Genomic DNA, 24,446 nt, shown 5'->3' with positions numbered 1-24,446 from the left:
ATATAATTGCAGGTTATTGCTTTATTAGGCTAATAAGGCATAAAACTTTTTCTAATATTAATTTGTGAAATTATATAGTTCTACATATAGTATATTAGAAGATAGAACATATCTGTAAACTATTACATGTTATGGCAAATTAAAATAATATGATATATGACACAATAAACCCCAGGTTTGGAGCTGAGAGTCAGTGGGGTAAAGGCGCTTGATTGGGACAATGCTTAGTCAACTTCAGGAACCGACGAGGTCACAGATGTGCCGCCAAGCTGCGTAGCACCTGTTGCCGCTTCTTCTTCACGGAAGTGTGCGCTCTCCTGTCTAACGCTGGGCTGCGTGCGGGGAGCTCCCACTCCACTCTGGAGAAGCACACGTTCTCTTTTAAGCGTGTCGCATGCCTTACCTCTCTCCTTAATCCCCTTTATTTCCTCAATGAACTATTGCACTTCAAAGAAAATTCGACGGGAAACATACACCAGCTAGAAACTCCCTCAAATTATGCAAGAACACTTCTCAGTAAAACACGAGTCCAGAATGGTGCCTGAGTGTTTTGAACCGAAAACGGTGAAAGGTGATGTCTAAAAATATGTGCTTCGGAGCAGAATAACTAACTCAGATTCATTTTACTACTAACAGCTGAGACTTTAAACTTTTAGTCATGGTCACGGTCACGGTCCTCCCATTGTTCATCGATTTGCTCGAGCGGGCCCAGTAACATTGTGAGACTTGTTACTGTGTTTGGCATATCAAATATGTCACGGGGAGCTTGCCAGGCTCTGCCCTGCGGGCGAGATACTCTCGGTAGCTTGCCGGGCTCTCCGAGAGGGGCGGAGGAATTGAACTCGGGTCAGCCATGTTGGCTGAGTGTAAGGCAAACGCCCTACCTGCTGTGCTATTGCTCCAGCCCATCTTAGGAAATTTGTTTTTCTAAAGGGTTAACCGGGTCACAGAGATGGTGCCGGGTTAAGGCTCTTGACTTGCACATAGCTGACCCAGGGTAACTCTGACACCACAGAGGGTTTGTTCCCTGGGCCCCCCCCAGGAGTGATACCTGAGCACAGGGCCAGGAGTAACCCTGACCATTGCTGGGTGGGCCTCCCCACTTCAAAAAAAGGAACCGTAGCAGAGAGGTAGCAAGGCAGGAAAGGCACTTGCCTTGCAAATGGCCAACCTGGACCCAATACCTGGCATCCTATATGGTCCCCAGAGCCCACCAGGAGCGATTCCTGAGCACAGAGCCAGGAGTAAGCCATGGGCACTGACAGGTGGCCCAAACAAAAAGGAACAGCAAGTAAATGAAGAAAATATCAATAAAGATACAACGAAAATAAAATCAAATCAGCAAATTAAAAATTAGTTATCTGAAGAGTGAGAAAATGGACTCACTTTGATTGCTCTCAGTCTGATGTCCATGATTTTAATAAATTAGTAGAGAATTAAGAGGAAACAGGAGTTAAAAAGAAAATATTAGCTGCTTGGCGAACTCAAGGAAAAGGATGTATCTTCTGACGGATATTTCTTGTTGACTATGTTTGAACTTAGATGATATTCTTGTGCTGTAACTGAAGCCTACTACTGAGCTGGGGGGGGGGGGGGGAACATCTAACTCTTTTTTTTAAATTATTTGTAAGCTTTTATTATTTTTTTTTAATTTTATTAGTGAGACACCATGAGATACAGTTGTAGTCTCACAAATTTTGTGCGTGGGGGAAACATCTAACTCTGACTCCCTTCACACAAGCCTGTGGAATCCTGGACCCTGAGAGCACTTGAGCGAGGGCCTTCGGGCTGAGCGTTCAGGAGAGCAGCTCTGCAACCAGTGCAGCCTTGGCGAAACAAGCTGGGAGCCGTCCAGGCTGGGGTGTCTGTGGGCCTGAGGACAGCAGGGTGGACCCTCAGGCCCGTATCTGTGGGCCTCGCAGGTCAGTGCCCGTTCCCGGAGCAACTGTCATTCGCCTTTTTGCTGAACAAGACTGAGCTGCAGGCATTCCCGCCGGGGAGCATCCTGCGGTACCAGTGCCGCCCCGGGTACTTCAAGAGGACCTTCTCGCTCTCCTGCCTTCCCGACTCAGCCTGGACGCAGCCTCCCCTCGGGGTCTGCAGGAGTAAGTCGCTGCCCAGCACTTCTCCCACTTCTAAGGCGCAAAGACCGCCTTGGGAGTGGCCCTCCCAGCTCCCCGGGGACCCCCGCTCCTCTTCCTGCCCTGGCATGTGATCGCACCCCACATCCAGCTCCGTTCCGAGAAAGGGCCTGGTGAGCGCCAGGCAGGGCCGAGGGGTCTGCCCCGAGGGGCTCTCACAGGCCCTGGAGAGACTCAGAGATGGCGCGGGGAGGAGAGCGCGGGCGTGAGGCAAGTGAGGCAGGGAGGAGGCCGGCGCCCGCACTGGCCGGGGGAACAGCAACCAATCCAGAGAACAGTTTTAGGGGCAGGAAAAGGAAGTGTCCAGCGGCCTTGCCAGGGATGCTCACGGGAAGTCTTTCTGGAAGGGGCACTCAGTGTCACCTGTCCAGAGATGGCCTCCACGTTCTCAAGGGGACAAGAGTTCTGGAACCCCAAAGGCTCCTCCCGAGCCCCCCGCTAGGGCCTCACAGCTGCCAGGACAGCCGAGAGCAGCTCCCGGTGCTGCTGCTGTTTCCACAGAGAAGTCCTGCCCGGTGCCTCCAGACGTCCTCAACGGCAGAGTGGAGGTCTCCAGCTTGGAGTTCGGGGCCGTCATCAAATACAAGTGTGAGGAAGGGTGAGTGGGCCATCGCCACGTCGGGACAGCTGCTGCAAAGTGAGCCGCTGACCTCCGAACCATCCTGCCTCCGGGAAGGAGAGTCAGCAACGGGTGTCTAAGCAGAGGCACCACCTGACGGGGCTCTAACAGCCTTTGAATAATGCTGGCAGGGAGGGAACTAAACCCTGCCTGGGAATGGGGAGGGCTCCCCAGCCGGGGGCCACGCTTGAATAGCGCTTCCAGCTGGGGGTTGCTGAGTGTTGCCGAGTGTTGCCTTGCAGAGTGTGGCTGAGGGGAGCTGAGTGTCGCCCAGGGGGGCCGAGTGCTGCCCAGGGGGGCCGAGGGAAGCTCAGCTCGGGATCTAACAGTTGTGGGTTCTGCTCAGATTCCGCCTCATCGGGATGTCCTCAGCCATGTGCTTGATCTCAGAGAACAAACTCATGTGGGACCAGGACCCCCCTATCTGTGACCGTGAGTCAAAACTTTTTCTCGCCTTTTTGGAGGGGCCGCAATCCCCAGAACACGTCTGTCATGCTCCTCCCAGGCAGGAGGGTACCCAGAGGGTCCGCGACAGCTTCCAAGTCCTCGGAGCACTGGGAGGTCTTGCTCGCTGCGTCCTGGAGGCTCCCTGAGCCAGGTGCTTCCCAAGGGCACGTGGAGAGCAGCATCAGGCCTGATTTTCTGGCCCTGTGACTGGAAATGGGTGGGTTCCGCAGCGCCCTCTGGTGGCCTCTGTGGAGAGACGCGTGAGGGGTTGTCCTCCAAGGCTGGGGGTCACGGGCTCGGTGCCTGTGCTCTGCACCCCAGAGCAGGCCAGCGATCGGCCGTGCCCTTGGAGCTTGCTCTCTGGGACTGACCCCCACTCTCTGTGGCAAGTTCTTTGGAAGAGCCAACTGCTCTGCATTCTGGCTCTCTCTGGGGAGGAGAGGGCTCTGCTCAAACGACTCGAGGGTCCCAAGGACACCTACCACGGCCCTCGATGCCGGGGTGCTGTGCAGCCAGGAGGGGAGCAGCACGTGCGGACAGACTGTGCAGGTTGCAGACGAAGACTGATGACAGCACCCGTGGCCCGTGGCGTGCAGTGAGCACACCGCTTCACCTGTTCCGTGCTGACTCTGCCATCTGCACACCTGGCCAGCAGGGTCCTGTAGACCTTGACACCTCCTGGAGGATCTGGCACAATCAGGTTTAATATAATGCCTCACTTAACCATTTCTGATTGTTTTACATGTTTTTATTCCTTTTTCCCTCGTGTTTCACATTTTTTTAAGTTATCAAGTGTTTTTGTTATTTCTGAGTATCTCTACCGCCACCTTTTCACCTTATGATCCCTGGATTTTCTTTTTTTTTTTTGCTTTTTGGGTCACACCCGGCGATGCTCAGGGGTTACTCCTGGCTCTGCACTCAAGAATTACTCCTGGCGGTGCTCACGGGGCCATGTGGGATGCTGGGAATCGAACCCGGATTGGCCGCGTGCAAGGCAAGCACCCTACCTGCTTGCTATCACTCCAGCCCCTTGATTTTCTTCTTATGCTCACCCAGGAGGCCAAAATAATCACCACAGAGTTCACATCTCAAACAAGAGCCCAGCATTATGGAACACTGTGGCCTTTCTTCTGTGGCATCTATCAACTGACATGCCTCTCAGACCATTGTGCTGCATTTTCAGAACAGCCGTGCTTAGCTGGGCTCCCTTTCTGTCTGAGTTTTCCTCCAATCCTCTGGCCTGCAGAGCAAGTCAAAATGGAAACAAAAGCATGTTTGTATTGTCGATTTCCTGACAATGAATTTTGCAAACAATTTTACGACTTGTTTGCACGCCAACACCTTGTTTCCTGGCAGCTTCGAGGATGGCAGCACGGGGCCATTCTCAGATTTGGCTGGGAAGTCTCTAGGTGGCACTGCCTTCATGTCTGTGCCTCTCACTTCCTGTGGCTTCTTGACCCGACAGTCTGCCCAAACATCAGCCCCGGTCACTCTGCTCCTCTCTGGCCGGGCTCCTCCGACTCACGCCGCCGCCCTCGCGGTGCCCAGGGGAGGAGGCTCCTTCCCTGCCTCGGTGCTGCTTCCTGATCTCCTGGCCTGGCTCTCAGCCCCGCTGCTCTTCTCCATCTGTGTCACCATTGGAGACCCCACGCAAATCTTGATTCCCGTGACTGAATTTTACCACGAGAATTTTTATCTGATTTTTCTTCTTAATTGCTCCTAGTTCTTTTTTTTTTAATTTTTATTAGTGAAACACCATGAGGTACAGTTGTAGACTTACAAATTTTTGTGCTTGGGTTTTAGTTATACAATGACCAAGTACCCATTCCTCCGCCAGTGCCCTTTCTCCACCACCAATGATCCTAGTATCCCTTCCACTCCCCCCTCCCCCCCATCCCACCCCACCCCTGTGGCAGGGCCATTCCCTTTTGTTCTCTCTCTCCTTTTGGGTGCTGTGATTTGCAAAAGAGGAATTGAGTGGCAATCGTGTTCGGTCTATAGGGTCTATAGTCTACTTCCAGCATGCATCTCCCATCCTGGGCGGATCCTCCCAACTCCCTATATTTAGTGCTCCCTTCTCTATCTGAGCTGCCTTTTCCCCTAGCATGTGCGGCTGGCCTCCAAGCCATGGAGTAAACCTCCCGGTACTTATCTTGGTTATTCTTGGATGTTAGTCTCCTATTTTGTTACTTTATGTTTCCCAGATGTATGCAATCTCTCTATGTCTGTCCCTTTCTTTCTGACTCATTTCGCTTAACATGATACTCTCCGTGCAGTACCACTTGTATGTAAATTTCATTACTTTATCCTTTCTAACAGCTACATAGTACTCCATTGTGTAGATGTACCAAAATTTCTTTAACCAGCCATCTGTTCTTGGGCACTCAGTTTTTTTTTTCCAGATTATGGCTATTGTAAACAGTGCTGCAATGAACAAACAAGTGCAGGTGTCACTTCAACTATACTTTTTTTGCCTCTCTGGAATATATTCCCAGGAGTGGTATTGCTGAGTCAAATGGGAGCTCAATTTCTAATTTTTGAGAATCGTCCATACTGTTTTCCAAAAGGGCTGAACCAGTCGGCATTCCCACCAGCAGTGAAGGAGAGTCCCTTTCTCACCACATCCGTGCCAACACTGGTTGCTTTTGTTCTTTTGGATGTGGGCCAGTCTCTGTGGTGTGAGGTGATATCTCATTGTGGTTTTGATTTTCATCTCCCTGATGATTAATGATGTAGAACATATTCTCATGTGCCTTTTTGTCATTCGGGTTTCTTTGAGAAATTATCTGTTCATTTCATCGCCCCATTTTTTGATAGGGTTTGGATGTTTTCTTCTTGTGGAGTTCAATCAGTACTTTGTATATCCTTGATATCAACCCCTTGTCGGATGTGTATTCTGTGAATGTCCTTTCCCATTCTGTAGACTGTCTTTGTATTTTGGTGACTGTTTCTTTTGAGGTGCAGAAGCTTCTTAGTTTAAGATAGTCCCATTTGTCTATCTCTGTTTTCACTTGCTTGGCCAGTGGCGTGACATCTTTGAAGATACTGTTAGCTTCAATGTCATGGAAGGTTTTGCCAACTTTGTCTTCAATGTACCTTATGGATTCCGGTCTGATGTTGAGGTCTTTAATCCATTTTGATCTGACTTTTGTACATGGTGTTAGGCAGAGATCTGAGCCCATTTTTTTTGCATGTAGCCATCCAGTTTTGCCAGCACAATTTGTTAAAGAGGCTTTCCTTGCTGCACTTCACATTTCTTGCTCCCTTGTCAAAGATTAGATGATCATATGTTTGTGGGGGGGAGATGTCAGTATATTCCACCCTGTTCCATTGGTCTGTAGCTCTGTCTTTGTTCCAGTACCATGCTGTTTTAATTATTACTGTTTTGTAGTAGAGTTTGAAGTTAGGGAAGTTGATTCTTCCCATTTTCTTTTCCCCAAGAATTGCTTTAGCTATTCATGGGGCTTATTGTTCCATATGAATTTCAGGAGTGTTTGCTCCATTTCTTTGAATAATATCATGGGCATCGTTATAGGGATCACATTGAATTTGTACAATGCTTTGGGAAGTATTTTTTCCCTCATTCCCATTTTGACAATGTTAATTCTCCCAATACATGAGCAGGGGATATCTTTCCATTTCCTCGTGTCCTCTTTTATTTCCTGAAGTAGCATTTTGTAGTTTCCTTTGTACAGATCCTTTGCTTCCTCAGTTAAGCTGATTCCTAGGTACATGACTTTCTGAGGCACAATTGTGAACGGGATTGTTTTTTTCATGTCACTTTTTTCTTTCTCACTATTTGCATATAGGAAAGTCATGGACTTTTGGGTATTGATTTTATAGCCTGCAACTTCACTATACAAGTCTATTGTTTCTAAAAGTTTCTTGCTAGAGGTTTTAGGGTTCTCTAAGTATAGTATCATATCATCTGCAAATAGTAAGAGCTTGATTTCTTCCTTTCCTACCTGAATGCCCTTAATATCTTTTTCTTGCCTAACCACTATTGCAAGTACTTCCAGTACTATATTGAACAGCAGTGGAGAGAGTGGGCATCCTTGTCTTGTCCCTGATCTTAGAGGGAAGGCCCTCAGTTTTTCCCCATTGAGGATAATGTTTGCTGTAGACTTGTAGTAGATGGCTTTAACTCTATTGAGGAAAGTCCCCTCTATACCCATTTTGGCATGGGTTTTCATCATAAACGATGCTGGATCTTGTCAAATGCTTTTTCTGCATCTATTGATATTATAATATGGCTTTTATCTTTTTTATATGATGTATTATGTTGGTTGATTGATTTCTGAATGTTTAACCATCCTTGCATCCCCAGGATGCAACTTGGTCATGGTATATGATCTTTTTGATGAGTTGTTGGATTCTATTTGCTAATAGTTCGTTGAGAATCTTTGCATCTGTGTTCATCAGGGATATCGGCCTGTAATTCTCTTTGTGGCATCTCTGTCTGCTTTTGGTATCAGGGTGATATTTGCTTCACAGAAACTGTTCGGAAGTGTTTTTGATATTTCAATTTCGTGGAAAAGCTTAAAGAGGATTGGCAGTAAGTCCTCTTTAAAGATTTGGAAGAATTCACTAGTGAATTCATCTGGGCCAGGACTTTTGTGCTTGGGGAGACTTTTTATTACCGTTTCAATTTCCTTGATGGTGATAGGTCTGTTCAGGCATTCCAGGTCTTCTTGGTTCAGCCTTGGGAGGCTATAGGAATCTAGGAATTTATCCATTTCCTCGAGGTTTTGTGTTCCATGGCATAAAGCTTCTCAAAGTACTCCCTGAGAATCCTTTGAATTTCTGTAGTTTCTGTTGTAATGACCTCCTTTTCATTTCTGATTAGGTTTATTAAGGTTTTCTTTCTCCCTTTCTTTGTGAGTTTTGCTAGAGGCTTATCGATCTTGTTTATTTTCTCAAGAACCAGTTCTTGGTTTCATTTATCTTTCGGATTGTTTTTTGGGTTTCCATCTCGTTAATCTCTGCTCTGAGTTTTATTATTTCCTTCCTCCTATTTGGATTGGGCTCCTTTTGTTGGTCATTCTCCAAGCTTTTAAGCTGTGAGGTTATGTTCCTTATGTGGGCTCACCCCTCCTTCCTGAACAAGGCTTGTAGAGCTATAAATTTTCCTCTTAACACAGCTTTTGCTGTGTCCCATAAGTTTTGGTAACTGGTGTTCTCATTTTCATTCGTTTCCAGGAATCTTTTAATTTCCTCTTTGATTTCCTTTCTAAGCCACTCGTTCTCCAATAGTGAACTGTTAAATTTCCAGGTGTTTGATTTAGTTTTCTGTTTGTGTGTGATTTACTTACAATTTCAGTGTAGTGTGGTCTGAGAGGATTGTTGATACAATCTCTAGCTTCTTAATTTTATGGAGGTACGTTTTGTGGCTCAGCATGTGGTCTATCTTGGAGAATGTTCCATGCACGCTTGAGAAGAATGTATATTCAGCTTTTTGAGGATGAAGTGTCCTGTATATATTGACTAAGTCCCTTTGTTCCATTTTTTCCCTCATATGAAGTATGTCCTCGCTAAGCTTGAGTCTGGTTGATCTATCAAGAGTTGATAAAGCGGTGTTGAGGTCTCCCACTAGTATTGTGTTGCTATCGATGTCTTTCTCTAAGTCGATTAGCAGTTGTTTTAAGTCCTTTGCTGGCCCCTCATTAGGTGCATATACATTTAGTATTGTAAGTTCTTCCTGTTGTACAGATCCCTTGATCAATAAGAAATGGCCTTCACTGTCTCTTGTGAACTTCTTCAGTCTGAAATCAATGTGGTCAGATACTAGGATGGCTACCCCAGCTTTTTTATGGGAGTTGTTTGCCTGTAGGATTGTTTTCCAGCCTTTGATTCTGAACCTGTGTTTGCTTTGACTATTGAGATGTGTTTCTTGGAGGCAGCAGAATGTTGGGTTCAATTTTCCAATCCATCCTGCCACTCTGTGTCTTTTAATTGGTGTGTTTAGCCTATTGACGTTGAGAAAGATTATTGCTATGGGGTTTTGTCCCATTTTTCTGTTGAAATTTGGTGTATTTGAGGGCCTGTCTTGTCTTAAAGTAATCCATTTAGTTGCTCTTGTAACCATGGATTTGAGTTTATGAAATTCCTGAGCTGTTGTTTGTCTGTGAAACTGTGTGTTGTTCCTTCTGTTATGAATGAGAGTCTCACTGGGTAAAGTATTTCTGGTGAGGCATTTATTTCATTGAGTTTTTCACTATATCCCACCACTGTTTTTGGGCCATGAGGGTTTCATCAGACAAATCAGCTGTGAATCTTAAGGATGCTCCTTTATAGGAAATTTCTTTCTTTGATCTTGCTGCTTTCAGAATTTTGTCTCTAAGGTTTTGGTCATTTTGATCAGGATGTGTCCTGGGGTATTTTTATTCGGATTTCTTCTAGCTGGTACCCTTCGGGCCTCCTGAATGTGTTCGCATGTTTTCTTCAGCTCTGGGAACGTCGTAGCAATGATGTCTTTGATGGCTTCTTCTTCATCAGGGTTTTCTTCGTGTCCCTCTGGAACTCCAATAATTCTTATGTTACTCCTTTTGGCTTCATCACGATCTTCTCTTGCCATCTGTTCCTGAATTGTGAGTCTCTTTTCCATTTTCTGCTCTTTTCTGGAGAGCCTCTGGACTTCATCTTCGAGCTCACTGATTCTGTCTTCAGCAGTTATTACTCTGTTGCTGAGGCCATCTACTGAGTTTTTCAATTCGCCTACCAGGTTTTTCAGGGCTGACATTTCCGTTTGTAATTTCATTTGCATTTTCTTCATTTCTACCTTCAAATCCTCTTGTCTTTTATTGGCATTGCTTTCCATTGTTTCTTTTAGCTCCTTAAGCATCCTCAGTAGCTCCCTTCTAAATTCCTTGTCAGAGAGGTTGTCTAGCACTACATTACTGTTGGTGACTTCTGGGCTAGCCTCTTCCATAAGAAAGCTTGGTGGGCTTCTGCGTTGCTTTACCATTGTGACCTGTGTGGTTTAGATCTTCACACTCACTGTTACTATTCTGCTTAAGATGCAGAATATATTGATATGGGCTTAATGAATTATTGGCTAATGTGTTTCTGGTGGTTAAGCTAACCTAGTGGAAGTTCCATCTAAGAGGGTAACTTATGGTTCCTATGGGATATGCAGGGGGAGAATAACTCATGGCTGTGTTAGTGGCTGCGGCTCTGGGAAGGGGCCCTGCCGCCGGCTGGATACCTGGATAAATGAGCAGAGAGTTTTGGAACGACTCAGCTTTGGGCTCGCGCGGTGTGCCTTAATTCCCATCGCCCGCAGACCAAGGATGAAAACCGGCCATTCTCAGGGGATCGAGTTAGGTACACAGCCCTGGGAAGGGGCCCTGCCACCGGGCAGGTACCTGGATGAATGACTTAATTGCTCCTAGTTCTTACCAAAAGTTTATGCTTTGAGTATTTTTTCCTCAAATAAATGAAATTATTTTAATTCTCTGGATGGCGCTTCCTCTATCTCAAGTCCTCGCTACTAATTTTCATTGTCAGTGATTATTCTGGGACTTCTTTATGTGATTGTTTCTCTGCTGGGAAGGTAGTGTGGGGTGGCCTTGCTTGATCATCATGACCCCCAGCCCCAGGAGCCGACCTGCTAGAAGTTTTGTTTTTGTTCTCATGGGTTGTACCAAGTGCTGCTTCAAATCTCAGGGATTTTTGTGAGCTCCTTCCATAGGGGTGACGTGTTATACCATACAGGCTTGGGAAATGGGTTGGTAAGATTTCCATCCTATATATTACTTAAGGGCTGGAGCGATAGCACAGCAGGTAGGGCATTTGCCTTGCACGAGGCTGACTCGGATTCAATTCCTCCGCCCCTCTCGGAGAGCCCGGAAAGCTACTGAGAATATCTCGCCTGCATGGCAAAAGCCTGGCAAGCTACCCATGATGTATTTGATATGCCAAAAAAAAAAAAAAAAACAGTAACAGCAAGTCTCACAATTTGTTGAGCTCCTTCTATGGGGGTGGAAATTGATGAACAATGGGAGGACAGTGCTTCAGTGCTATATTACTTAGACATTTGGAGGGATTTCCATGTGAAGTTTAAAATTCTCTCTTGATTCATTCTAGCTTTCTGTATGTTCTTGGATGAAGATGCGTAATTTATACTTTAATTTGTACCCCTTTGATTTTTAATCTGCTTAACATGTGGTTATTATCAGCTCAATATTATAATTTGTATGTAAATCTACTCAAACTGTTTCCTGCCACCATATGTTGCTCTCTTCTCTGCTCAGTTTCACTGGGGGTGGGAGGTGGCTCAAAGCAGGGGGTCCTGAGGTCAGTGTTCTGTGCTGCATCACCCCCAAGCATCACTGGGCCCAGCGCCAGGCATCAGATAGTGACAGTCCAACTTAAAGGAAGTGGCACCTGGACCCCCAGAGCAATGCTGGGGGGGAGGGAGCTGGGAACAGTGAAAAACAAATAGATAAACTTTCTATTTTAGCACAAGTTTCTACATTTATTTTTAAATTTGTACTCAATGACAAAAATGGAAATTAGCGAGTCAAATGGAAGAGTTGTTGGGAGTTGTGTCTGCAGCCTTGGCGAGTACTGAGATGGAGAGAGCACAGCTTGCTTGGTGAGCTCAGAGTCCCCAAGGCCATGTAAAGAGGGAGAGTCAGAACACAGCTGTGGCACCCATAGCAGAAAAACTTGCCTAGGAAAAGTGGAAGGTGTCAAGTTTCCACACCCACAGGCTTGTTCTCGCTGGATGTTCTTATTCATCTTTAATGATTTGGCTTTGGGCAACACCTGCTCAGGACTTTCTCCTAGCTCTGTGCTCAGGGATCACTCCTGGCAGGACTTGGACAACCTGATGGGGTGCTGGGAATCAAACCTGGGTTGACCACCTGCGGGACTGGTGCCCTCCCCGTCCTCTCTCTCTGGTCCTAACTCACCTTCTCTGATTCTGCTTCTTTTCCAGCCATTCCCTGCGGGAACCCCCCACCCATCGCCAATGGACGCATCTCTAATCCCTACATGAGCAACTTCCTCTACGGGGTCGTGGTAACTTATGAATGCAACAAGGGCAAGGGCCGCCTGGAGCAGTTCCAGCTGGTAGGGAACAAGTCCATTTACTGCACCAGCGAGGACAATCGTGTGGGGATCTGGAGCGGGCCTGCCCCTCTGTGCATCCAGCCTGGCACATGTACGCCTCCAGATGTCGAGAACGGACTCCGGGACCCTGAGGACAAAAGCCTGTTCCGCTTAGGCGACTCTGTCCAGCTGCGGTGCCAGCCTGGCTTTGAACTGAAGGGCTCCCAAAGCGTGCGGTGCAGACCTGAGAACAAGTGGGAGCCAGCATTGCCCAGCTGTTCCCGCAGTGAGTCCTGGGGCCGCATCTGTCCTAGGCAGCCCACGCGGGAACCAGAAAGCCAAGGAGAGGGGGATGTGAGCATGAAGGCTCCGGCCCTGGGAACCTCCTGCACGCTGGTTCCCGCCCCTCCCCGGCCCCGTGGCAGCCCCTGCCCACCAGGAAGGGTGGGCAACACACACTGTCACACACCTCTTAGAGGTGGACGTCCTTCCATGGGACAGAGACAGGGTCTGCACAGTAGAGCAAGCCCAGGCGGCCTGTGCCTAGGGAAACTGAGGCGAGCCTGGGCCGCCCTTGTGGACACAAGAGTGGGGAGCCCATACAGAGAGTCATGCTTCAGTCACATGCCATTTCTGACTGCGTGGAACCATCCACTTCCCCAGCTGGGACCCCCATCGATCCCCACAGTGCTGGAGCCTCACTTCTCCTCCATGGTCTCTCTGACCCTGCAGCCACTCAGGGCAGACACAGTGACCCAGTTTCCTGCCCCTCACAGGGTGCCAGCCACCCCCAGAGATCCTGCATGGCTGGCACACAGCAGCCCAGCAGAAGGATTTCCCTCCTGGGGCCCAACTGTCCTACACTTGCGAGCCCGGCTACCAGCTGGACGGGGATGCGACTCTGCACTGCACGCCCCAGGGGGCTTGGAGCCCAACGCCTCCCCGATGCACAGGTACCCCAGCTCATGATCAGCCCTGCCTCCCTGCCCGGTGCCCGTCTGCCAGACTTGCTCCTATGGATGCCCTTCCGCAGGGAGACCGTGTGCTGCCTTCCTGGACCGGCCTCGCCACGGCAAGGTGCTCCTTCCGCTCAGCCTCCTGCCCGGAGCCATGGTCTCCTTCGAGTGTGATGAGGGGTGAGTGCACTCTGCGAGAATGACGTAGGGCTGGGGGCGGGGCGGGGGTGGGGTGGGGGTCCATTGTATCCTGAGAATGGGCAGAAGCAGGAAAGAGGCAAATGTGCAAAGGGGACGACCAGCAGACGCTGAGCAGAGATGTGGTGGCTCAGAGGAAGGGACGGACACGCGAAGAAGCTGATGCAGAAGTTAGCAGTGAAGGAAGGTCATGGACGAAGACTTGGAGTGCAAGAGGCCCAGGGGCCGGGCAGGGCTGGCTGTCTTGGGGAGTTCTGGTATGGTGGCTCGGGCCTGGGACTGTGCGGGGAACCACAGCACCTACAGAGGCCCAGGGACATTGCTGCTTTGAGAAGACCCCACCCTTCCCTGGACAGTTGGGTTCTCTCTGCACTGCCCCAGGCCACACATTCCCTTCAGGAACTTCCCACCAGGGTCTGCAGGAACCTCCCTCTGGCTTCCTGGTGCTCCCTGGCATGCAGCCTGCCTAGGGCTGACTCCTCCTGAGAGCAAGACCCAGAGGCCTGTGGGACAGGAGCCTGTGGGACTAGATTCCTTCTTCTCTCCAGATCTAATGGCTGGGGGGAGGGGGACGGGGAACACAGAAGTGTCTCCCGGTTCCTGTCCCATCAAAGTCTTCCCAGGGGCTTGGCACTCAGTGCCTCTCTCAGCGGTCAAAGCGAGTGAGCTGAACACCACCCTTGGGTCGAAAGGCAGAGGGCAGGGTCCAGCAGGTAGGAAGATGGGGTGGGGGGTCCTCACTCGCCGTGCCCTGTTCCCAGATTCCGCCTGAAAGGCAGCTCGGCCCGTCACTGCGTCCTGGTAGGAGGCCAGAGCCTGTGGAACGGAAGAACCCCTGAGTGTGAGCGTGAGTGCTGCCAGGCGTCCCAGAGCAGCTGGACACCTGCTTCTGCTTCTCTTCGGTTCTAATGGCACTGCATTGGGTGGTTTCTTGAGGAAAGTACCCAGAGCAGTCTGGTGGGGTCCCCAGCTATCTCCAGGAGCTCTTTTATGTGCCTGGAACCCAAAACAGCCTCCTGAGAAGGGCAAATTTTTAGCCTGGCCTGGTGTCGACACTCCTGCTCCCTCTCAGAGAGACAGACCCTCTGGCGCCATCCTCTCCCCTGTTCCTGTCCATGCACACGATGTGCCTCTCCTCCCAGCCCCTGTGGCCAGCCCAGTCTTGCAATGATGCTTTCTACCTTGTGTTCCATCAGAAATCTTCTGTAGACCACCCAAGCCGATCCGCAATGGGAGCCACTCCAGGGAGTCTCTGGCAAGCGTTCCCTATGGGGAAGAGGTGACCTATGCCTGCGACCCCCACCCAGACCCACACAAGACCTTCAAACTCATTGGGGAGAGCACCATCCGCTGTGGCAGTGACAGTCAGGGGCAGGGGGTGTGGAGCGGCCCTGAACCCCGCTGTGAGACCGCTGAGACCCAAGGTCAGTGCCCTGAGACTGATGTGACCCCGTGCCAGAGTACCAGACTAGTCAAGGGAGTCTGAGTATACCCAGAATACTGATACTTCCAGGTAGTCTGGAGCCCTGGTACCCCCCAGGGTTCTCTGAAGTACTGATGCCAACTGGGTACTCTGAAGCACCAATGCCACCCAGGGTACTCCAGGGTAACAATACCACCCAGGGTACTCTGGCAGTGAATTTTCTATCACCTTGCTAGGAATACCTGGTCTGCTCTACTGCCCAGAACATCTCTCCCAGTGGTTAATCCACTGGAAATACCATGCCAGAGGGTCCTTGCATCTACCCCCCCGCAAAAAAAAAAAAAACGCCGGTGTCCACAGCGGCTCTGACATCTGACTGCTCACATCTGATGGCGAGTCATCTGCATCATTCCCAAGGGTGTTCAGTGGGTGGAGCTTGTATGAGTCCCTCTACATTCTGATGATCACTGAGCTTTGTGGGTATTGATGTTCCAGTGAGGTTTGCAAGAGAAGGAAGTCTTGCACCCACCAAAGATCACGAGTGGCTGAACAGAGTGCTCTGACCGCCATTGAGTAGGAGGGGGTCTTGGGGAGGTGGCACGGCCCCGGGAGACAGGCAGGGCCACCCTTCCTCTGCACTGCCTCAGAGTTGCTCATCAGTCTCGGGGGCTCCTCCAGTGGTAGCTCCGGGTGACCACAGAAATGACTGCTCAGAAGGCGGCTGCCTGTGTGACCCAATGGCGAGGGCATCTATGCCGCCTCACTCTGCTTCCTTTTCAGGACAGTCTTGCACAGTGCCCCCAGCACCCCTCAACGGCAGGGTGCTGACACAGCCAGACACCCAGGTTGGATCAGCGGTTCACTACTCCTGTGATGAAGGGTGAGTCGTTTCCGGAAGCTGCCTCAGAGCCAGAGGGGACTGCCCAGCACCTGGCAGGCTGCACCTAGGTCCCAGTTGGTCCCACAGTTTCTCCCTGGCATTGCCTGCCTTAGAGGGTCAGCAGGCTGAGCATCAGACAGTGACCAGCTCTGCAAAGACGGATACACAATCCCCACTGCCTTGGCGGGGCTACACAGTGAAGGAATAAACGAGGGAATGTCCCAGGGGTGTGGCCAAGCTGACTCTTTCTGGCCCCGTGTGTGATGCAGGAGGAAGCGCTATTCTGTTGCTCGGCTCCTGGTTAGGCACCATGATCCCCCACAGCTCACCAGGGCAACCCCTGCCTTCCAGGCCCCAGGCTAGAGCCCCACTCCATGCAGCCTCTTCCCAGGGGTCAGCGCCACGCAGCCCTGCCTGGGACCTGCTTGGGGCTCCAATGCCCTGAGTGCATATTGATGTCCCAGTTGGGTTTGCAAGAGAAGGATGTCTTGCACCCACCGGAGATCTCGAGTGCAGTAGGGATTGTTCTGGCTTCTGAGTGTGCCGATCCCATTCTTGGCCTCCAGGTATCGCCTCACTGGTTCCCCATCTGCCACCTGCATCCTGTCGGGTCAGAGTGTCACTTGGGACAAAGAGGCACCGGTTTGTGAGGGTGAGTCTAGCCGGCATCCCCAAGCACCGGTGTCATCCTGACTCGAAGGTCCTCCTCCTCCTCACGTTGCTCTACTGGTTCTTCTGTTTTGGGGGGGTGGGCGTTCATTGGAGCCCGTGGTTGGACCCCAGGTGTACCATCCGACCCACACCTACTCCGGGAAACCCTCCCAGTGTAAATCCAGTGACAGGGAGGAATAAAAGTGCCAGCGTCTCGGGTGCCTCATTAACACCCCAGCACAGACAGGCCGAGTAGGGATCAGGCTTCCTCCTGATGCCGGCTGGCCTGGCACAAGGGGATCGTGATTTCTCACACTCCCTCAAGCTCTGGGATTCTGCAGTCTGATGTGTGGCACTCAGTTAGAACCCCAAGATCTGGGGGTCTGAGTCCTGCCCACATCCCGCACCCCCATTCGCCTGCTCTGCGGCCACGGGCTCCTGATCCTGTCACACAGGTGCGCTCTCAGCTCTGGGTGCTTCTCCTGCTCAGCCCCTCCATATCCTCAGTAGCATATTGCAATGACCCCGAAACTCAGTGAACTATGAGTGTCAGGCAGCACACAGCACCCCACACTCAGACCCCCAAGCTCAGGCCTCCGTGCTACGGCCCCCAGACTCAGACTCCCAGACACAGACCACCCAGACCCAGCGCTCTAGACTCGGACTCCCAGACCCAACTCCCACGACTCAGACCCCTAGGTTCAGACCCCCGAGCTTGATCCCCAGGCCCAGCCCCAGGCTCAGCACTCGGCTGAGACATGCCTATCGTCTCATAGGGTCCTGACCTCTACTGTTGCTTCTGCTGGACTTCCTTACTTGTTCTTAACTTTTCCATGCTCTGACACACACACACACACACACACACATGCACGCACACACGCACACACACACACATGAAAAGTTAGTCTGAATGACAAAACTAAAAGCCTCTCTGTGCAGTCACAAGAGTGTGAGGCCGGGGACTGGAGCAGTAGCACAGCGAGTAGGGTGTTTGCCTTGCATGTGGCCAATCCAGGTTCAATTCCCAGCATCCCATATGGTCCCCCAAGCACCACCAGGAGTAATTCCTGAGTGCATGAGCTAGGAGTAACCCTGTGCGTCGCCGGGTGTGACCCAAAATGCAAAAAAGCAAAACAGTGTGGGGTCAGAATTAGGGGTCAAATGGCAACTCCCAGAACCCCAGAATATCGTGGTCCCTTGAGATAGAAGCAAAAAGTGCTCATTTTCTCCCCAGAAATTTTCTGTACACCACCCAAGCCGATCCGCAACGGGAGCCACTCCAGGGAGTCTCTGGGAAGCGTTCCCTACGGGGAAGAAGTGACCTATGCCTGCGACCCCCACCCAGACCCACACAAGACCTTCAAACTCATTGGGGAGAGCACCATCCGCTGTGGCAGTGACAGTCAGGGGCAGGGGGTGTGGAGCGGCCCTGAACCCCGCTGTGAGACCGCTGAGACCCAAGGTCAGTGCCCTGAGACTGATGTGACCCCGTGCCAGAGTACCAGACTAGTCAAGGGAGTCTGAGTATACCCAGAATACTGATACTTCCAGGTAGTCTGGAGCCCTGGTACCCCCCAGGGTTCTCTGAAGTACTGATGCCAACTGGGTACTCTGAAGCACCAATGCCACCCAGGGTACTCCAGGGTAACAATACCACCCAGGGTACTCTGGCAGTGAATTTTCTATCACCTTGCTAGGAATACCTGGTCTGCTCTACTGCCCAGAACATCTCTCCCAGTGGTTAATCCACTGGAAATACCATGCCAGAGGGTCCTTGCATCTACCCCCCCGCAAAAAAAAAAAAAAACGCCGGTGTCCACAGCGGCTCTGACATCTGACTGTTCACATCTGATGGCGAGTCATCTGCATCATTCCCAAGGGTGTTCAGTGGGTGGAGCTTGTATGAGTCCCTCTACATTCTGATGATCACTGAGCTTTGTGGGTATTGATGTCCCAGTGAGGTTTGCAAGAGAAGGAGGTCTTGCACCCACCAAAGATCACGAGTGGCTGAACAGAGTGCTCTGACCGCCATTGAGTAGGAGGGGGTCTTGGGGAGGTGGCACGGCCCCGGGAGACAGGCAGGGCCACCCTTCCTCTGCACTGCCTCAGAGTTGCTCATCAGTCTCGGGGGCTCCTCCAGTGGTAGCTCCGGGTGACCACAGAAATGACTGCTCAGAAGGCGGCTGCCTGTGTGACCCAATGGCGAGGGCATCTATGCCGCCTCACTCTGCTTCCTTTTCAGGACAGTCTTGCACAGTGCCCCCAGCACCCCTCAACGGCAGGGTGCTGACACAGCCAGACACCCAGGTTGGATCAGCGGTTCACTACTCCTGTGATGAAGGGTGAGTCGTTTCCGGAAGCTGCCTCAGAGCCAGAGGGGACTGCCCAGCACCTGGCAGGCTGCACCTAGGTCCCAGTTGGTCCCACAGTTTCTCCCTGGCATTGCCTGCCTTAGAGGGTCGGCAGGCTGAGCATCAGACAGTGACCAGCTCTGCAAAGACGGATACACAATCCCCACTGCCTTGGCGGGGCTACACAGTGAAGGAATAAACGAGGGAATGTCCCAGGGGTGTGGCCAAGCTGACTCTTTCTGGCCCCGTGTGTGATGCAGGAGGAAGCGCTATTCTGTTGCTCGGCTCCTGGTTAGGCACCATGATCCCCCACAGCTCACCAGGGCAACCCCTGCCTTCCAGGCCCCAGGCTAGAGCCCCACTCCATGCAGCCTCTTCCCAGGGGTCAGCGCCATGCAGCCCTGCCTGGGACCTGCTTGGGGCTCCAATGCCCTGAGTGCATATTGATGTCCCAGTTGGGTTTGCAAGAGAAGGATGTCTTGCACCCACCGGAGATCTCGAGTGCAGTAGGGATTGTTCTGGCTTCTGAGTGTGCCGATCCCATTCTTGGCCTCCAGGTATCGCCTCACTGGTTCCCCATCTGCCACCTGCATCCTGTCGGGTCAGAGTGTCACTTGGGACAAAGAGGCACCGGTTTGTGAGGGTGAGTCTAGCCGGCATCCCCAAGCACCGGTGTCATCCTGACTCGAAGGTCCTCCTCCTCCTCACGTTGCTCTACTGGTTCTTCTGTTTTGGGGGGGTGGGCGTTCATTGGAGCCCGTGGTTGGACCCCAGGTGTACCATCCGACCCACACCTACTCCGGGAAACCCTCCCAGTGTAAATCCAGTGACAGGGAGGAATAAAAGTGCCAGCGTCTCGGGTGCCTCATTAACACCCCAGCACAGACAGGCCGAGTAGGGATCAGGCTTCCTCCTGATGCCGGCTGGCCTGGCACAAGGGGATCGTGATTTCTCACACTCCCTCAAGCTCTGGGATTCTGCAGTCTGATGTGTGGCACTCAGTTAGAACCCCAAGATCTGGGGGTCTGAGTCCTGCCCACATCCCGCACCCCCATTCGCCTGCTCTGCGGCCACGGGCTCCTGATCCTGTCACACAGGTGCGCTCTCAGCTCTGGGTGCTTCTCCTGCTCAGCCCCTCCATATCCTCAGTAGCATATTGCAATGACCCCGAAACTCAGTGAACTATGAGTGTCAGGCAGCACACAGCACCCCACACTCAGACCCCCAAGCTCAGGCCTCCGTGCTACGGCCCCCAGACTCAGACTCCCAGACGCAGACCACCCAGACCCAGCGCTCTAGACTCGGACTCCCAGACCCAACTCCCACGACTCAGACCCCTAGGTTCAGACCCCCGGGCTTGATCCCCAGGCCCAGCCCCAGGCTCAGCACTCGGCTGAGACATGCCTATCGGCTCAGAGCATCCTGACCTCTACTTCTTGTTGCTTCTTCTGGACTTCCTTACTTGTTCTTACCTTTTCCATGCTCTGACACACACACACACACACACACACACACACACACACACACACATGAAAAGTTAGTCTGAATGACAAAACTAAGCCTCTCTGTGCAGTCACAAGAGTGTGAGGCCGGGGACTGGAGCGGTAGCACAGTGAGCAGGGTGTTTGCCTTGCACGTTGCCAAACCGGGTTCGATTCTCAGCCTCCCATATGGTCCCCCGAGCACTGCCAGGAGTAATTCATGAGTGCATGAGCCAGGAGTAACCCCTGTGCATTGCCGGGTGTGACCCAAAATGAAAAAAAAAACAGTGTGGGGTCAGGATTGGGGGTCAAATGGCAATTTCCAGAACCCCAGAATATCGTGGTCCCTTGAGATAGAAGCATAAAGTGCTCATTTTCTTCCCAGAAATTTTCTGTACACCACCCAAGCCGATCCGCAATGGGAGTCATTCCAGGGAGTCTCTGGCAAGCATTCCCTACGGGGAAGAAGTGACCTATGCCTGCGACCCCCACCCAGACCCACACATGACCTTCAACCTCATTGGGGAGAGCACCATCCGCTGTGGCAGTGACAGCCAGGGGCAAGGAGTGTGGAGCGGCCCTGAACCCCGCTGTGAGACTGTTGGGACCCCAGGTGAGTGCCCCTGGGACTGATGTGACTCCAGACCAGTTCCCCCCAGAATTGATGTGACCCCAGGTCAGTGCCCCTGAGACTGATATGACCTTAGGTCAGTGTCTCCAGAACTATGACCCCAGATCAGTGCCCCCACCCAGATTGATGACCCCAGATTGGTGACCCCAGGGACTGGTATCCCTGGGAATGATGTGACCTGAGGTCAGTGGCCACCGGGACTGATATGATCCCAGGTCAGCGACCTCAGGGACTCATGTGATCCCAGTTTGATGTCCTTCCTGGCTGCCCTCCTTTGAATATCCTCTCTGGGTTTGGGGAACTTGTTCTTAGCATGCCCACACCCGCCCAAGATCCTCCACGGACAGCTCATAGGAGGACATACGTCTCCATACCATCCCGGGATGTCCATCAACTATTCCTGTGACCCTGGCTATGTTCCTGTTGGCATGACCTTCGTGTATTGCACCCACCTGGGCACCTGGAGTACCACCAACCATGCCTGCAGAGGTACTGGGATGAGGATAAGATGCTGAGAGGGTAGAATAGAGAGTCAGGGCACCCAGCATCCAAAACTGAGGGGAGGCAGCTGCCAGGAACCCCCATCCAGTTGTCTGGGAGCTCCAGTGGGCAGCAAGAGCTTCAGGAACACAACCCCTAGTTCTGAAGGAGCTCAGGGTGGCACTCCTAGAATGTGGACCAGGAGGCACCCTGTGGGGGTCCCAGGTAGTTGCATCCCCACTGTGGAACAAGGTCTCCCTGGGGGAGATGGAGGGGTCCAGGGCTAGAGGCCATAAGGCAGGTCCTCTCCTTCCAGAACAAGCCCTAAGTCACTCCTCACTTCTGTCCTCAAAGTCCTCATGGACTCTGTGAGCTGCACCACACGGCTGGCTCAGCACGCCTTTCTGGAAGTGCACCAGGCCCTCAGCTCATATAAACTCATCTCTGGAAGGGGCTGGGCAGTGACTCTGCTGCCCATCTGCTAACCCAGGGTGCAAAGGACCCTGCCATGAACACAGGGCTATGAACTGCCACACCCACCCCAACCCTTCACCACCTGTTTTGGGGGTTTGGCCCAAGCAGGCGCTTGTTTTCTCTTCGTCCTTTCTGGCCGAGGCAAAGAAGGAGGTGTCAGGTGTGAAGACCAGTATGTCCCCTGGACTGTGTTTCCAAGACCCTCACCCCACTCCTCAAGTATGCCTTTCAACCCTGGGACCGACTTGAGGCTAAGAGATGTCCCACTGGCCCCAGAGTCAGCTCTCCTGCCATGCATTTTGGGAATATGCCTCCATCCTCAGAGGCCCCAGCCCCAGATGCCTGAGCTGGCCCTCCTGGATGGTTCCAGAGAAAAGCTAGTGGTGCAAGACATGTTCCACCACATCCTGCTCCCTTGAAGTCTCCTCTTAATGAACCATCAGAACAGACTGTCAGGAGAACACAGGTCATAAACTTTAATACCATTTATCATATCGGTTCTTAAAAAGTGACACACACCCATGTGGGGCCTATTATCGCAGAAAAGCAGTAGGAAAAGCACTCAGAATTAAGGGTTCAGCAGAGGAGGAAGGCAAAACAAAGGGTGAGCGAGGTGAAAAGATCATCTTCATACTCAGAATTGTGATTCACAGACATCTTGGCTCTGTGTTGAAATTAACCAAAAATGTGCCTTTATTCTCAGGACAAGACACGCTCCTATGTGGAGCACCCAAAGAGTCACCTGAGGTGCCTATCACTTACAAGAGTTTATGCCTGAACTTCCAACCTGTCCCCAACATTCCATGCAGAATTAGAAGTCCACCACTTAGGACGCCTGGAATGGATGGTTGTTGCGTTTCTCTCCTGAGAGGGAGGCAGGGGTGGTGAAGCCTCTGATGCTGATACTGAGGGGTATTTGCAGCTCTCCTTGAAACAGGCCCACGAGTGCTCTGTGCAAGGCAGCTCTCTCCAGACCAGTGTTTCACTCCTAGGGAACAGTCATGTCCACTTCCTGTTTGTTTCATTTCAGAGGTATTTTGTCACCGCCCACACTTGGTGAATGGAATCTGGAAGGAGTCCACAGCACAGACAGTCTACCGCTATGGGGACAATGTGACCATGCAGTGTGATTTTGGGCACACTCTGGAAGGTAGTCCTTGGAGCCAGTGCCAGGCGAATGGCACCTGGGCCCCCTCTCTGGCCGTGTGCATGACTGGTAAGCACAGGTGCAAGGAAGAGTTCTGCCCCTTCACTGCGCCACTTCACCCACTGCATGCTGGGACCATGGTGGGAGGTGCGTGGCATACAGAGAGTAGGATGCCCACTCCCAGCCCTCTCCCAGAACCTTCGGCAGGGAGAGCCAGACACCTCTGTCCCTAATTCCCAATCCACACGCTCCTGGGAGGACTGTGGTTGGTGGCGTGAGAGCGAGCGCACATCCAGCCCTGTTCCAGACTCCCTGCAGCTCTGACACAGAGATGACAAACTGGGTGGGGAGCGACCCTAACATCCCAGGTTAGACGAGTGGGGCAATAATTTCCCACCATATTGCAGCACCAGAGTTATTACAAGCTGGTAAGTTAAAAGACAAGTGTAGGCTCAGAGGATCCACAGGTCTAATGAGAGTGTGAGAGTAAAGCCAAGGTCTTCTGTCAGGAACTTGAAACCAGGGTTGCAAGTAGATGGTGGTGTGTGAGGGACCCAGCTTCAACATGGAGGCACGTGCCTAACCCAGATCCTCTCTCGCCTTCAGGTGTCTGGCCCGCTGCCCTGGCAGGTAAGTGAGGAACTTTCCAGCTTCCTCCAGGGTGAGGACCAGGCAGGCTGACCGGTAAGGGACTGAACTCCGACCTTGCTGATGCCCTAGGGAGAAAGAGGATGTCAGGCCAAATGGGGCGGGGGACAGGCCAAGGGGTACTCAGAGCTGCCCCCACACAGCCCTGGGTCCCTGGCTTTCCACATACAAGCACTCAGCTGAGGTTCAGAAGTCTCAGTCTCACCGACTCTCTATAACATAGTCACATATATTGCCCTGCAGAATGTTGTGATTTTCTTGTCACTGCTACAGATTGAAATGGATAAGCCAGCACTAAGGGGTGGTCGTTCACTTCTGTCTGATCTAAATGATTAGATCCTCACAGCAGGGGACAACCTGCTCTGGATCTTTGTGGTGCTTTTGCTAAGACCAGCTCGTGTTAAGACCATGCTTGTGTTAGGCTTGTTAAGACCACGCTGTGTGAAGACCAGCATGTTGACCACCGCAAGATTTGTTACGCTTTCACTCTGTAGCTCACGTAGGCGTCTATGGGTGACAGTAGTGGCAGAAACAGTGACCTCTTTATCCGAGATAACCACTCAACTGCTACAGGGCTTTATTTCTCCTCCTCCCCCTTCAGCCACTCTGTTCTCCATTTGCCACTTGCTGCTCTCCACTTCTTTTCTCTGCCCCAGGGACAGTATCAACAGCAACGGCAGCATGGGTGGGCAAGGGACAGAAAATGCCCCCTCTACGGAGCTGCTGTTTTTGTTTTTTTTTGGGGGGGGTTGCTTTTTTTTTTAAAGTATACAGTGCATATCCCCACCGCTTAGTTTTTCTGGTGATGGGAGCTCTTTCTATAAGGTCCTCTGATTGGGAAGGCAAATCAGCTCATGTCTACAAA

General features: G+C 51.6%; 1 protein-coding gene across 1 annotated transcript; it reads left to right on the top strand.

Moving 5' to 3' along the window:
- The first annotated feature begins 534 nt into the window (after window positions 1-534).
- LOC130034048 (complement receptor type 1-like) lies at window positions 535-23,599 on the top strand. Its single transcript, XM_056125635.1, has 19 exons — window positions 535-571; window positions 1,923-2,105; window positions 2,174-2,254; window positions 2,643-2,739; window positions 3,107-3,192; window positions 12,149-12,547; window positions 13,038-13,214; window positions 13,295-13,397; window positions 14,177-14,262; window positions 14,612-14,839; window positions 15,619-15,718; window positions 16,285-16,370; window positions 17,604-17,831; window positions 18,612-18,711; window positions 19,278-19,363; window positions 20,587-20,814; window positions 21,145-21,321; window positions 22,817-23,002; window positions 23,540-23,599. The coding sequence occupies exons 1-19, from the start codon at window positions 535-537 to the stop codon at window positions 23,569-23,571; spliced, it is 2,700 nt and encodes an 899-aa protein (XP_055981610.1). The 3' UTR covers window positions 23,572-23,599.
- The last annotated feature ends 847 nt before the right edge of the window (window positions 23,600-24,446 follow it).

This window comes from Sorex fumeus, unplaced genomic scaffold, assembly GCF_029834395.1.
Source record: "Sorex fumeus unplaced genomic scaffold, SorFum_2.1 ptg000006l, whole genome shotgun sequence".
Lineage (NCBI taxonomy): Eukaryota > Metazoa > Chordata > Mammalia > Eulipotyphla > Soricidae > Sorex > Sorex fumeus.
Note: the sequence above shows the minus strand (reverse complement) of the source record. Positions and strands in the feature narration are given on the sequence as shown.